The sequence below is a fragment of the Maylandia zebra genome, linkage group LG15 (genome assembly GCF_041146795.1).
Source record: "Maylandia zebra isolate NMK-2024a linkage group LG15, Mzebra_GT3a, whole genome shotgun sequence".
Lineage (NCBI taxonomy): Eukaryota > Metazoa > Chordata > Actinopteri > Cichliformes > Cichlidae > Maylandia > Maylandia zebra.
In genome coordinates, this window is record NC_135181.1 from 28,786,174 (window position 1) to 28,802,250 (window position 16,077).

Sequence of the window (16,077 nt, forward strand, 5' to 3'; positions counted from 1 at the left end):
CAAGCTATCAAATACAGCGCATTTCTTGGCTTTAAAAAAAAAAAACGCTATGCGTCGCCAGGTGTTTCATCGGATTTGAGGTGTTACCTCCTTTGACAGTATCACAGTATCAGCTTAAAGCACTTGTTGCAGGCTGCTGAGTTTGCATATTTTGCTGTGAAGTACAGCCAGACTTTTGACCGCTTCGCCTAGGGCATTTTTAATCTGTAGCTCTGCTCTAAAAGAACGTACGTACCTGGACCCGCCTACTATCCTCAGAAACGTAAAATGATTGGCTAGAAGTGTATCACAGCTCAGGACCTTCTTGCTGTGCCACCGTGCTTAGATATTATTAACATACAAATGCAGTAGTATTCTGGTATATAACCAAAGATCATTAACGCAGAGAGTGTTTGTAGCAAACCAAAGGCTTGGAAAGATTAATGATTTATTATCCATTTTCCTAACAAAATATAAAGAAATACATACTTATAGAACTTTAATAAACATAAAAAAGGCATGTCTCAAGACCTTTTCACTATCCTCTCCAAACAGCAACGGTGCAAAGGAAGATGCAACACTAGGTGCTTGGATAACATAAGATGTTCAACACATCACTGAAGAAACATTTTTCTCAAAGCCAAATGTACCCCAGATGATGTCTAAGCTACAGCACGCTAGCAGGCTATTCTTTCAAAGCTTTGTAAATACTCTGATAAATAACATCTAACATGTTTTGAATCACATAATACAGCATCCGACTTTAAATACTAAGTACTGTCATGTATTTTAGACACAGGCTACAAATGTCACCAAAAAAGAATAAATAACTGAAAAGCTCCAATGAACTGCTGCCTACTCTGTAGTTTACACAGTGTTCATCTTGCCCTCAAAGAGACTAAAATCTCATCCAAAGCTTTTTAGATGTCAACTCTATCTGTCCAAGTGAAGTAACCCAGAGGGATCAGCTTCAGAGGGACATATTGGAAAGATGTTCTCCAAAATTAGCTGTCAGTAGAAGAGACATTCAGAGAACAGAGCTGACGATGTGATGTGAACAGAGGTGGGTAGTAATGAGTTACATTTACTCCGTTACATTTACTTGAGTAAGTTTTTGAAAAACATTTATTTTTAAAGTATATCTCCAAAAGTTGATTCTGTTCATCTGGACGTAGCGTTTTGTGGGAGAAACGTTTTCTCACTCATCCCAATAACTTCTTCAGTCTCAGCTGACTGCAGTTTTCCCCAATCTTATAAACAGTACATTTGCATAATGACTGAAACAAGCCCAGAGAAGGAACAATGAGCTGGGAGGTCAGTTCCTTAATCTTAATTATGCAAATTCTCATGACCATAGAGATGGCACGATACCACTTTTTTATGTCCGATACCGATATCATAAATTTGGGTATCTGCCGATACCGATATGAATCCGATATAGTGTTTTTTAATCAATAAAACTGTTTTTTAAATATCTTGCTGCATTTTGTATAAGTTCATACTCAAGTTTAAAAAACAACAACACTAAAGCTATTCTGTTATACCTGTATGCAAAAAAAAATATTTCATAGTTCAGCAATACTGATCAATCTAATAAACATAAACCTACACCATCCTCCCTATTCTGGTATTTTAAAGAGTACTTAGCGTAAATATTAAGCAACCTAACTTCCAGCAAAAAAAATAAAAAATAAAAAATAGGGAACCACTCCTCACGCGCCACCTCATGATGCTTAATCGACATAATCAACCTTAATTTGATGCAGTGTGAAAAGAAAATACACAGAAATCAATTATTTTTCAAGAAATATTAAATAGATTCAACATCTTTCTTTAACAGAACTGCAGACTGCACAGATGGTACCTTCCCAAAGGAAAAAGTACTATAGCTTACTAGGGTATATATTAGACATAATAGTTACTATATACAGTAATGGACTTCTATTCATTTTAGATCAAATTAAAACTTTGGGTGTCAGATAATTATTTAATAAAAGCTAGACTTTTTAAATGAGAATAAGAAAGAAAAGTATTTCTTTGTGCCCCCCTTTTCCCTGTTAATGCCTTACCTGCCCCCCTGGCTAAACTTTGCTAGATCCGCCCCTGCACAGTTACCAGCCGTCAGCTACGTAGAAAAGGATCCTGGTGTAGAAAGTAATATTAAATAAATTCTAACAACAGCTTAAAACAAACAAGAGAGACGGAGTCGCGACAGAAAAGCCGATCAGCTGATCATTAAGCAGTTTCATGATTGAAGTAGCAGCAGGAGAGGGAGGGACAGAGAAGACGCAGTCGCTCCATAAATCGGTTGTTAAGCTTAACGTGGGAATGCTTTACAAACATTCAGAAATGGACTTACACACTTGCTTTACTTCTCTCGGGGATAACTTTGTCGGAGATGAAATGCCGGCTCCAAATGCTGAACCAGACCACCGACAGGTCTCGCACACCACAGCCGCTCTATCACGTGATGCATACTGCTCCGACGTGCTAAGGTTATGAGGCGAGTTACGGCGTGTCGCAAGTTTTGTGAGGTGCTTTTGTGATATTTAATGGATTGGATTACATTTTTTATTTCTCTCCGATATCTGATCCAGTAATTTAGGTCAGTATCGGACCGATACCGATACGTAATATCGGATTGGTCCATCTCTACCATTGATCAACAACCACTGACCAAAACCCACTGATCAAAGACCACTGATCAATGGCCATGAGTACCATTCACAGAGAGTTGAGGAATGGCTGCAATCACAGCATTGTAAGATGGCGAAAGATGTACCCTTAGGCCCCCTCCTCGATTCAAAAATGGTCTTTCCCTTTTCACGTAAATGGCCTCCTTGACTCCGCGCTCAAACCAGCGTTCCTCACTGTCCAAGATATGTACATCCTCATCCTTGAAAGAGTGTCCGCTGGCCTGTAGGTGTAAATAGACTGCAGAGTCCTGGCCTGACGAGGTAGCTCTTCCGTGTTGTGCCATCCTCTTAGCCAGAGGTTGTTTGGTTTCCCCGATGTATAAATCCTGGCAATCCTCTTGGCACTTAACAGCGTACACTATGTTACTCTGTTTGTGTCAGGGGACCCCATCGTTGGGGTTGACCAATTTTTGGCGCAGCGTTTTTAAAAGCCACAGAGACCTGGTGTTTAGAAAAAATGCGTCTCAACTGTTTATAAGATTGGGGAAAACTGCAGTCAGCTGAGACTGAAGAAGTCACTTGGATGAGTGACGAAACGTTTCTCCCACAAAATGTTTCTCCCACAAAACGCTACGTCCAGATGAACAATTTCAACTTTTGGAGAGGTACTTTTACTCGGCAATATTTGGCAAAATTTGACTCATTACTTTGTTTTAAATAATCAGTTTAATAATTAATAATAATAATGGATACTTTATTGATCCCCATGGGGAAATTACTTGTTTTTCTCTGCATTTGACCCATTCACTCAGTGAAGCAGTGGGCAGCCCACTAAGCAGGCGCCCGGGGAGCAGTGTGTAGGGACGGTACCTTGCTCAGGGATACCTCAGGGTAGCCGTTAAGTGGATTCGAACCGCCGACCTTCCGATCATGGGGCGACCACTTTACCTACTGAGCTATCCCTGCCCCAATTACATAATACTGCTAATAATGGATCATTCTGCCAGTGGAGTTTCTTGTAACTCCTTTACCAATCAGATGCAGTCACATGACCAGTTTGAAACTGTGGCGGACAGAGCGGCCCAAGTGTTTTAAAGTAGCGTGTAGATACATGGAAAGAAGAAACACATGAAAACATGGCAGAGTCAACTGTCTCCGCTAGAACTGAAGAGGATGAACACCAAGGGTGTTCATCCTCTTCAGTTGGATGAACACCATCCAACTGAAGAGTTGGATTGTTTTGTATCAAAACAATACAAAGATTGTTTCACTTAAAAGCAGTACAAAAGAACAGCTATATTTTCAGTGTTGGTTTCTACAGTGTGAGCCAAAGCAAACAGACTTTTCAGCGTGAAAAAACTCAACTCATGTAACCTGTGGAAACGTGTCGCAGTAAGTTTACTCTAAATATATTTTTAGCTTTGGTTAGTTTGATATCAGTCTTATGTTACATGTTATGTTCTAATGTTTTCTCTGAGGCTGCTGTGCCATTTAGAGCAAAAATGAATATAAAGTTTACAGCATATCTCGTCACTGGAAATGGTTTGCACTGTTTATATATTTATATTATTTACTGTAGATATTGGTTAAAAAGGCTTTATGTTGTGAAAAACTGAAATCTGGAAATTAGAATTGTACATATACATATATTCTATTTGAAAATACTAACATTTGTATATTTATTTATTTATGTTTGTCTGATAGCATTTATTTAAAAAATACATTTTCACCAATTACTTTTTTACTCTTATTTGGGCAATTTTTTTGACAACTACTTTTCACTTTTACTTGAGTAATAATATTTTACTATTTTATTTTACTTAAGTACAATTTTTGGATACTCAACCCACCTCTGGATGTGAAGATGTGAAGACAGCAACATTACAGATATCCTCAGTGAAAACAGGGCAGGGGGGCAGTAGACTGTCTGTCCTCGACATTAATTAGGCCTACCTGTGGGTTGTCCTCCATTACACAGCGGATCTTTTCCACCACATCGATGCGGCGCTGCCGGTGCAGGGCGTTGATCAGCTTGGCCAGGTTGGCATCGCTGTCCCGGATCGTCCAGTGCTGCAGCGCAGCATACGCCCTCTCATGATCAGAAGAGTAGCCGTTGGAGAAGGCAGCCACCTCACGCTCTGTGACATTAGCCAGCGACTGATAGATGTCGATCCACTGCGTGCCCACCTGGGCTGCCACGAGCTTCAGGATATCCACTCCTAAAACACCAAAAGATGGAGAAAAAACAGTTAGAGAACACATGTGATCATTTGTTCAGGAACTAATGGGTTATTCAAAGAGAAAAACCTTATTAGTTAGTGGGGAGAGGTAAATTGATTGCACTAATCACCAATCTTTTTTTTTTCGTAAGATTTATTTTCATTTTTAAATTTGAAAAACAAAAAAAAAAAAAAACCAAAAACAAAAAGCTCACAATTATGACACAAAGCAAATATCTACAACTCACTACAACATGGCAAGTTATTGTGACTACAGGAACACTCTTAAGTGTATATTCTTGTTTTCATGCCATTCAAGGATAATTCCAAAAATCTGAAAACCAAACACAAAAAGTAATAACATAATAATAATAATAATAACATAACAATATTGGTAATTACAAGAAAGAATTAGGAGACAGTATGCAAGACAAAAGAGAACAAATAAAATCAGCAAAACAAAAAGTATAGAACACATTATACGAACTTTTCCCACCCTCCCCCCATCCCTCTAACCTTGTATGGCTCTCAATCTCCTTACATTCCTATATCTAGACAGTTTATATTCACACTTATTTATAGAAACTCTTGTGTTCAGGAATCAACGCACTTCACGGTAAAACCACATCAATCAGGAAGTCAAGCCAGGAAAGCTGAACCGGGGATCAATTTAAAACAGACCCAGGGGGGTTCAGGATCAGAAAGACTTTATTTATCCCCAAGGGGCAATTAAGAATTTTGAGTCACCACTATAATCTGTCAAGTCCAGAGACGGTAGTACTGCCAACAAGGGGCCCCAGATTTTTTCAAAGGTTTCATACTTCCCTTTTACACTACGATATCTTCTCAGGTGTGCAGTAGGACACTATGTCTGTGAAGGTTCTCAGTCATCCAGGTCATCGTAGTCAAAGGAGGACACTAGCTCATTAATCCAGTGTCTCAGTGTTGGAGGATTTTCAGATTTCCAATATAGCAGAATACATCTTTTCAACGCTGTACTCGCAAGTAAAATAAAATATTTCTTCTAGTAATTCACATTAATAGAAGCTGTGTCACCTAGAATCCATAGTTTTGGGTACAGTTCAATTGGGATTCCCATTACCCTTGAGATTATTACAATGGCGCGTCTCCAAAATTGTTCTATCACTGGGCAATTCCACAGCATGTATATCTGGAGGGAATAATTACTCAATTTTATGTAGTCTGTAAGGGGTGTAATATATCCTATGAAATATGTTAAATTGCATTTGCCTGTGTCTTATAGAGATTAACATGGTCTGTGCCTGTTCCAATAAGTGGTGCCATTCTACCTCTTCATAAACATAGCCCAGGTCTGTTTCCCATTTTCTTTTTATGGATGCTTTGTTGTGATCAGGTAACTTTTCACTGATAATAGCATATATAGAAGATGCTATTCCTTTTATTGACTTGCACGGTTTGGTGCAAAGATGGGTTTCAAGAGAGGTTTGTTTTGGTATCTCGGGGAATGCCCCTTTGGATTTCTCTTTGAAGAAACTTTGTCTTGGAAGTTTAAATTTTTCTTTTAGTTGTTGAAAGTCAATAAATGTATCATTATTTTATAAGTCAGCAACACTATTGAACGCTGTTCAATACTGAAGAAATTTAAACTTCTTAAAATTATGCAAAATTGCAGAATATTGCAGAATATTTTTAAGGTTTAACGGGGCGATCGTGGCTCAAGAGTTGGGAGTTCGCCTTGTATTCGGAAGGTTGCTGGTTCGAGCCCCGGCTTGGACAGTCTTGGTCGTTGTGTCCTTGGACAAGACACTTCACCCGTTGCCTACTGGTGGTGGTCAGAGGGCCCGGTGGCGCCAGTGTCCGGCAGCCTCGCCTCTGTCAGTGCGCCCCAGGGTGGCTGTGGCTACAATGTAGCTTGCCATCACCAGTGTGTGAATGTGTGTGTGAATGGGTGGATGACTGGATGTGTAAAGCGCTTTGGGGTCCTTAGGGACTAGTAAAGCGCTATATAAATACAGGCCATTTACCAGGCCAAGGTTATCTGCTATGAAAAGCCAGACCAGGAAAATCTCCTTCATGTTTTTCTGTGTTTTATTCTCAGTTACTTTCACAATTCTGATGAAATCTCATGTGTATCAGTACTGATAAATGATCAGAATTATAATATTTCTGACTGTCTGAGGCTAAATTGAATCAAATCAGGACTTTGAGAACCGGAATCGAATGGATTATAGAAATCAGCGATGATACCCAGCCCTACTGAGCAGCCTAGGCCTGAGAGAAGTGGATGTAGCTGCGGGTAATAAGAAAAGATGAAAAGAACTATTGATAACTTTTTTGTTAAGTTAAGGCCTGATCTGCCTGAAATTCATAGCCAGTGCTCTGACACGGTGCCATCAATCTTTGAATGCTGAAAAAGCACAGTGTATCCAGGAAACACATATGATGCAATAAATGCACTGCCCAAGTGTCCCCTCTCCCCACTGCCTTTCAGCAACAGACAGCAGCAAACAGGTCGTCAGAGGAGGCCAAGATGATGATTAAGTTTAACATTTTCTACAATATTGACAAAGCACTTTAAGCACAAGTTTGTTAGTTAATAATTTAGAAATGAATATTGTCTGTATGGACTCCCCCCCCAAAGAAAGTGCACATGTAAAACTGCGGTGTTAAGCGATGCGGTTGAAAAATTTGAGTGCACATAACTTTTGTGCCGGTATGCCTACATTTCTGAAGTTAGGCATACCGGTGCGCCCATGTCAAAAAGTTAGTCTAGAGCCCTGACAGCTGTCTGCCGGCAGAGCCCGCAGGCACGTCACTGCAACCCCCTCTGGCCTCTGCTCTGTGGCTGCTGGGTGACCTCTCATTCAGGGCTCTCCTCAGCTCTTCCTAAGAGGGTGGTTCGGTTGACCCCCTGCTGATCCTCCTTGGGTCCTCGTATTCTGGGGCCTCTGGATGTCTGGGAATGATCTCCTCCATACCTGCTTCATGCCCTGGGGGACGGGGCTATGGCTTCCCACACTTCCTAGCAGATTGTTACATGGAGAAACCTTTTGAATACAAGCGTGCTGATCCACACAGGTGTGCACCTGTGTGCACACCCGAGGTGTACACACGGGTGTTCAAAGACACAAACTACACCTGTCTTGGCTGCTACCTCAAAGCACATTGTGCGCTGTCGATCACATGTATAATAACATGTAATATTCAGTATCTACTGTTAGCTAGTTTTGTGATTGTGATGGTGTTGTATTTATTATGTTGCTCTTTTTTGTTTGTTTTCTCTTCTGTTTTTTCTTATCTCAATACAGGTGATCCAGGTGTTTTGTTTGTTTTTTTCTTTTTCTTCCCCCTTTACTCGCCATTTCTTCTCCCCTCTATTTTTCGTTCTCTCCCTCTCTTTCTGTCATTCTTTCTCCCTGTCCTATCCTCCAGTCATGTCTGTTTGACGGGACGTCTGTAACAACCGAAAATCCAATCAGATAAATACATAATTATAATAAAGGTCAATCAAATGGACCAATATGGCAAGGCCATGATGATCCAATTGGTAAAGTAAATCCGCTTGGCATCTTTCTTGGCCTACAGACAACAATTTTGATGGCTAAAGATCCAAACGGGACAGGCAAAAAAAAAAGAAAAAAAAGTGCCTGACATCACATTATTTGTTATGATATTGTCACGGCTAGCAGGGCAAGCCGTGTGAGTTTTAATAGATGACCCAAGATGCAGGCAGCTTCAGATGCGAGTGAGCTTTGTTAAAAAGGATGGACATACAAACTGGAATATAGCAGGCACAAAACAAAACCTAAGAGAACCTAAACTGGGAAAACTAACAAAACTAACCTGAAACCAGAACAGAGACAACAGAGGTAGACTTGGGGAAGCAACACAGAATGAAGCAGGGAGGTGACGGAGGGAGATAACGCAGACAAACCAGCAACAGGCAGGAGAACACACAGGGCTTAAATACTCACAGGCGTAATCGTGGGATGGGAGACAGGAGGAGAACACACCTGGGAGAAATCAAGGCTGACGAGACACAGACGTAAGGCTGAGAACACTCACACGAGATAGAGACCTTCAGAATAAAACAGGAAACTCACAGACACAGAACCAGACAAGACACTGAACTTAACAGACAGATTCACAAGCAGACACTGTGACACCATGCACAGACAGAGGGAACACAGCAGTGGGAGCAGGCAGGCACAGAACAGAAACCTAACAAATGGCAAACCTTAACAAAAGACATAACCAGAATAAGCAAGAACATAGAATAATATAAGGAAACACAAAACACTGAGTCGTCAGACTCAGGAACATGGCAGATATTATACCGGGTAAACTTCTCTCCAAAGCCCATAGCCTCCAACATTTGAAATAGAAAGTTTGGCTCAATCCTGTCAAATGCTTTATTTGCATCCATAGAAATTATTAGCAGGGGGTTTTGATTTTTTTGAGCAGTATTCAATATATGGCGCAAACGTCGTACATTATCTGCTCCATGCCTGTTTTTCATGAAGCCTGTTTGGTCAGTGTGTATTATCTTAGGCATGTCTTCCAATCCAATGTTGTGATTTCCAATCTGTCAGGCTCAGGAGAGACTCGGAGGCAGACTGTCACTTAAGTTCACAATTTATTTACACACAGACACCAGGTGCGGATATATACAGGTGAGGGGGCACAGGAAGAGGGTCTCCGGGGAACACAGGCACGGCAAGGGGGCGGGCTATGTACACAATCCTTCACTGAAGCTCAGGTAGCTCGGACTCCGGCTTTTAGCTCACCAAACGGTGGTCCTCAGGCTGGCGAGAAATGAGTGTTACACAATAATCCAGTGAAGAAGCACTCTCAGCAGCCGCCTTAAGAAGTGAATGAGATGAGACGATTGTTTGCAGGTGTCCGAGCTAGGGGCTGGAGCCGTCATGACTCCGCCCCGGTAAAGCGCAGTGCGCAGGAGGGGAGAGAGAGAGACGCAGCACAACAAAAACACTTGTAGCCATACAGAGTCAGCCGAGAAGGCACAGGGTCATGACACAATCAGTCTGGTAATTTATTATTTTCTAAAGCTTCTATAATCATATTCGTGACTGGGGTCAGTAATTTATTTGAGAAAACCTTATAATAATCGACTAAGAATCCGTCTGGTCCAGGGGTCTTATTATTTTGTAAACAGTTGACGCAGAGTACCTCCATCTCAGATATATCTGCATCAAGCAGTTCTTTGTCCTCATTATGTGATTTGGGAAGGGTTACTCGGCATTTAGTAAGGCTGTTGTGTTTTTTTAGATGTTTTAATGCGACGAATCTCTTTGCAGCAGTACTGTCAGCCCCTTGCTCAGTTTTATAGAAATCTCATAGAATCGTTTAAACTCTGCATTTATGGGTGCTGATTCGTCAGCCTATAACAGCTGTAGTTTTTAGAGACACAGAAATGGCTGTGACAGATTTAGTCATCAACGAATACCAACTAATACATCAACCTGTCACAGCTGCACTGACAGCTGTCATTCCTGAAGCAATCTCCCATGAATCATAAGTGTGTATCAGTAAATTCTCTCAAATAGCCTTAGGCGTCACATTGTACTTCACAATCTCCTTCAGACACACACTGCTGCCTCTTCAGACTCTCTCTGCTCTACTTTCACTGACTCTTATGTGACTTTTCAGTGAAACTTAAACACTGCTTCATCTGTTTGTAGGGTAAATATACAGTAACTCCCTTGTTTTGTTTGACATGTGTGTTTGTTTTGTGTCTGTGTGTGTGCACTTGTACAGGTTTTTACCAGATGTAGTTTTAATGTCACACCTTCCAGTTACAACCTAGTTAAATGTGAAATGAATACCACAGAATGTCCATAAGGTGCAGTTGCAGTCTGGCAGTGGGAGCAGTGTGACAGTTCAACTGTTTAGGAGGGAAATGGCGAGAGGAAAGAAACTGTGCCCATGTCGGGTGGTCCTGGTCTGCAGGCTTCTATACCGTCTGCCAGAGGGCAGCAGGTCAAAAAGTCTGTGTCCAGGATGTGAGGGGTCTGTGAAGATTTTCCCTGCGCATTTCCTGGTTCTTGAGAGGTACGGGTCCTGGATGGAGGGCAGGGGGCCCCGATGAACATTTCTGCTGCCCGTACAATCCACTGCAGTCTGCGATTGTCCTGTTTAGTGGTTGCTCCATACCAGACTGCGATGGAGGAGGACAGGACAGACTCAATGACTGTAGTGTAGAACTAGAAGACTAGCAGCTCCTGTGGAAGACTGTACTTCCCCAGTTGTCTCAGGAAGTACATCCTCTGCTGGGTCTTTTTGAGGATGGAGTTGATGTTGGTCTCCCACTTCAGGTCCTGGGAGATGGTGGTACCCAGGAACTTGAAGATCTCCACAGTCGACACCGGGCTGTCTGATATAGTGAGGGAGAGCATTGTTGAGGGATGTCTCCTGTAGTCTACTGTCATCTCTACCCATATGGAAAAGATATAGTAAAAACTTATATGATTTACTCATGAAAGTGGCCACTTTCTCATTACTTTCATATATTGTTTTAGTAAGTATCCAAAACATACAAGTTTGATTATATAATTTTTCAAGGGATCTTATATCTGTTTTCACTCTTGTATGCTTTTCATACAAGTTTCACACAAGATAGATACAAACTTTATAAGATTTATACAGTGGGGCAAAAAAGTATTTAGTCAGCCACCGATTGTGCAAGTTTCCCCACCTAAAATGATGGCAGAGGTCAGTAATTTGCACCAGAGGTAATTATTCTGTTATTATATGTTACCTTATATATGTAATCAAAGTAGTTGAATTAGAATACTGCTGTAGATCACATTATACCCTTTAATATAGAGTGTGTGAGCTGTATGTAGTTTAGTTCTCATTATACTTTTGAGTTAACAGAACATATTCACATATTAGTTCATTAGATAAATGTGCATCACTCTGTATCCTTGATCTGCTGGGAATGTGTTACACTGTTTTCTTGACATGCTTAATTGTTGAATCATGAAGAGAAGGTTGTAAGCAGGAGACTCTGTGTCTAAAGACAGGGGAGATAGATAGACCACATTCCACACCCCCACCTTACAGAAAGCAGAGAAACAACTGCCGAGGTCATAACTTAGGCGCTGTAACAGAGAAAAAATGTGATGTTTTGGCTTTTACGACTAGCTGGGGGCCACTAGAGACTATAAAAAGCTGAGCAACCCGTCACCATTTTGAGACATGTGCCTGACCCTCTGGTAGCATCTCTCCCGTCCGGACGTTGTAATGCTCTTATTGTTGAATTGTATGGAAATAAATGATTGTTGATTGAGCATTTATACACCGAGTATTGTCCTTCCTTCAGCCCAAAGATACAAAGAACTGCGTGTTTTCAACAACTTGGTGCCGTGTGACCCGGATCTTTGGTGTGCTGAGGAGGTGCAGATTTGACCTTTGGTGAGATCGTGAGGCGAGGTGAACAGAGGACCGGTCCAAAAATAAAAAGGTAAGCACAGCCTGTTGTATTATAAATACCAAATGTGCATATTGGGCTTTCCAAATTAATCTGTTCGCTGAGTCACATGTATTTTCACAGTAAATTTGTCGGTGTCTGGTTTTTGGCGCAAGATACTAACAACATAAGTTGAGGCTGAATTCCAGTGTGTTAAATAAACTGCTTCTACCGAGATACTAATAACATACTACGTTGGTCTAGTCGCAGTAATCTGCTTCTACCGAGATACTAATAACATACTACGTTGGACTAGATGCAGCCACTTTACCTTCCACATTTAATTTTGTCTAATACTGGCTTCTGTAGCAATAATACATTAGAATTTATTCTGAAGACGCGGCCATTAGTTCAGTACATTGAAGTCGAGGTTTGTTTATTTTGTTTATGGTGTCAGTGATGTCCTGGCTTTTGCCGGCTATGAAATAGAAGTTGATTTAAGGACAAGCAGATGCTGGCTTCACGGTGCAGTTGGACGCTGGCAACGCGAGAGCGAAACACGTCCGTAGGTTTGGTTTATGATACGGCGTGTTCCGGTGGTGCGGCCGTGAAGTGCAGTAGTGGTTGGTGCTAGTTTTAGTACATTTGATAGAGGTTTTGACGGTGGTTTGTGGCGTCAGTCGAGTATAAAGGGCTGCGGTCATAATACAAAGTAAAAATTTAAGTACATAGCAACACCTGGTTTATGATGTCAGGTATAACTTCGGGGATGCAAGCATCACTTTTATGATGCGACTTTGCCCCGTGGTGGCGGTCATAATCGCAGAGAAAGGGGTATTTTGGTCTATGGTGCAGTGTGCTTTCAGAAGATCTAATAGTTGAGCTCAGAGGTTTCTGTGTAAAATTCCCGCTGAGGAAAAGTGTTGTGTGTGTGAGTGTGAAAGCGCGCTCTGGGTGAGAGAGTGTGTGTGAAGCTGCGAGGCGCGCTCTGGGTGCTGTCTTGTGAGTAAAGCGCGCACTGAGTGAGAGTGTGAGTGAGGCGCGCTCTGAGTGTGTTTTTTATGTGGAGTGTGAAGCGTGAACACAGTGACAGTGACGGTTAATGTGTTTGATTAGGAGGACATTAGAGCAAATACACATTTTAGGATCAAAGGTTGATGCCTAGTGTACCTGTGGAACATTTGCCTATGGAGTAGCGACCCTCCTGTCCGTGGACGCGTGGCCAGGACCGGCGTTGTCCGGGTGCTGAGGTGGTGACTTGGGGAGGTGAGGGCCCCCGCATAGCCACGGAAATAACACTGGAACGGCCGTGTAATCACGGGTTCACATTTATTTCCGGACTAGAACAAGACACATTTTGCGAACAAACGTTGAGTCTAGATTAGTAAAGAAATATAAAAAGGTTGAATTCCTCGTTTCAGTGGTTGAAATTGTTGTGTGCCTGTCCCCTGACGAGTGTGAAATTAGAATAAAGAGGGAATTCGGAGCCACATAGAGATAGACGGGCATAATTGGGTGTATTACTCTGTGGTGTAATAAAAATAAAAAGGAGAGATAGTAAGAGGTGTGCAGTGGAGAATTATGGAGGAGTACAGAGAGGAATGTGTTGGGAGACTGGCGTACAGTTTACGCTGTCAAGGTAGGCGTGTTGCCTGCTTATCTGTTTAACAGTGATGAAAATGAAATTAAATAAATCTCTTAGTGTGTTAATACAGGAAGCTGCGGACCTGGACCAACTGCCCCCACAAGCACAGCGGCCGAAGCAAAATTATAGGTAATGGGAACCACACCCAGCACGAATCAGCAGCTGTGAAAAAGACAGCAGCGAGGAGAGAATTAGAGGAGAAATTAAGAGAAGTTTTAACACATAAAATTGGGGCCAACGGACTTGTGGAGGTTGGGAAGGCGTCCGGAGCATCACAACAAAAGGTGAAACAAAAACACACACAAGCAGAGAAATCTGAGAGAAAGGCTCCTTTTAAGGTAACGCCTAGTTTGAGAAAAGATAAAATTAACCTGCTTTTATACAAATGCACATACACGCAATGAAGAAACAGCTTACACTCATGAACACGTGAAGATTTTCCAGCAAGGTTAAAGAAAAATTAACATACTTAAATGATGAAGTCTATACATTACTGACAAAGAAACCCTCTGAGTTGCAGGACAACAATTTAACTAAAAAAAAAAAAAAAAAAGGAACACTGGTCTAACCAACCAGGCAAGACGCAACAAATTTAGTGGTTAAAAGATTCAAATTGTGACATGTTTTCTGTTGATTGATTAATAAAAGTGATTACTGAATGAAAGAAAGTTCCTTTTTTGGGCTTTTAAACATGATCTTAAGAATTTTAATATGTACCTGTGTTGTCCTGTCAACTTGGTGGGTTAGGAGTTGATTATATCGGGAGACAAAAAACAAAAAAAGGGGGAGAGAAGGCTGACACAGGGCCTGGCCCCATTGTCTCCCCTCTGAATAACACAGCCAACACAACATCATTTTCCTGTCCGTTTGTTTTTGTTTTTTGTTTTTTGTTTGTTTTTGTTTTGTTTTGTTTTTGTTTTTTCTATACATATTTAATTACAGGCTGCTTTGCCGGCCCTGAAAGCCGAGGCTGACTGGACTCCTGCTCTCCCCCATACGTGACACTGACCAAATGCTGCAACAGCTGGACCCACAACAACGACCTGAGAATGTCAACAGACCTGCAGGAATGTGATCTCAGGCAGCCGAGACGGAGAGCACTAAACCTAAGGCCCGTTTCACTACACGGGGGAAAATTCCCAGACTGCGTCAGCTGACAGAGCTGTGACGAGACGCCCGCCAAGCCCGAATGAAAAGTAAGGCCGAGCGAAAGAATGCTGACCTTGATAACTTTGCATTCACACTGTGCAGGACAGTGATGGACCAACACGGATGATCGGGTGGCGAAAAAGGGCGTGACCGAGATAAGAGGAGTAACTGAGGACAGAAGGCACCTCAGAATGGACAAAAACACAGAAGAAGATGCAGGTTTCACCTGCGGTGAACATCGACACTGGAGAAAGGACTGCCCCAATTGGGGTCAGAACCAGGATGGACTGAATTTTGAGCAGCAGCAGCAGCAATGGTCGCAAACAAACTGAAAAGGAGGGGGGGCAGGACCCCAGGGCATGCTTCAGGCCGTGGTTTACCCAGAACACCAGAACAGGAAAGTGATGAACACACACACACACACACACACACACACACGTCTCCAAACACACAGATTCAGAATGAAGTGAAATACACACATGAACACGCGCACTCGTTGAGTGAGTGAGAAATGACACACACACACATATACACACACACACACACACACACACACACACACACACACACACACGCTGATGCAATGAAGAATGCTTTGCTTATGCTGATATGCAAAATGCTGCACACAAACATCCCAATGCATAATTTTTATGAGGAGCCATTGATTACTTAGAATGTGTTATATGTCACCTAGAAGGCATTTATGTAGATTTTAGGAATAAGCTCTAAAACGGTTTGGTTATGAAAACAATGTCTGTGCGTGATGTCTGTTTATGGCTCAAGGCCTTGACTGAATTCTTTGCTGTGCTTCACACAGCCCTGATGAGGAACAGTGGCACAGAGTGAAAATGATGAATTAATAGTGTAAGTTTTAGGTCGGAGTACGGCATTTTCTGTGATTGAGTTTTAATTCAAGGAGGAACAAAAGGTGTTACGGCACCTGAGGTTCTCATTCCCACACAATATTGTCCCGGCAGGAAGCAAAATGTTCCTGTGAATTTCTGGTTGATTGTTTGGTTTTGTTTAGCGCTAGCT

The 16,077-nt window shown here is 41.8% G+C and overlaps 1 protein-coding gene across 1 annotated transcript in view; it reads right to left on the reverse strand.

Annotated features, from left to right (window-relative positions):
- The window catches only part of tnfrsf21 (tumor necrosis factor receptor superfamily, member 21), a 194,306-nt gene that overhangs the window by 74,851 nt on the left and 103,378 nt on the right, over positions 1 to 16,077 (reverse strand). The window contains exon 5 of the mRNA XM_024805712.2: positions 4,569 to 4,834. Within this exon, the coding sequence (XP_024661480.1) occupies positions 4,569 to 4,834 (266 nt within the window). The remainder of the gene's footprint in view (positions 1 to 4,568; positions 4,835 to 16,077) is intronic.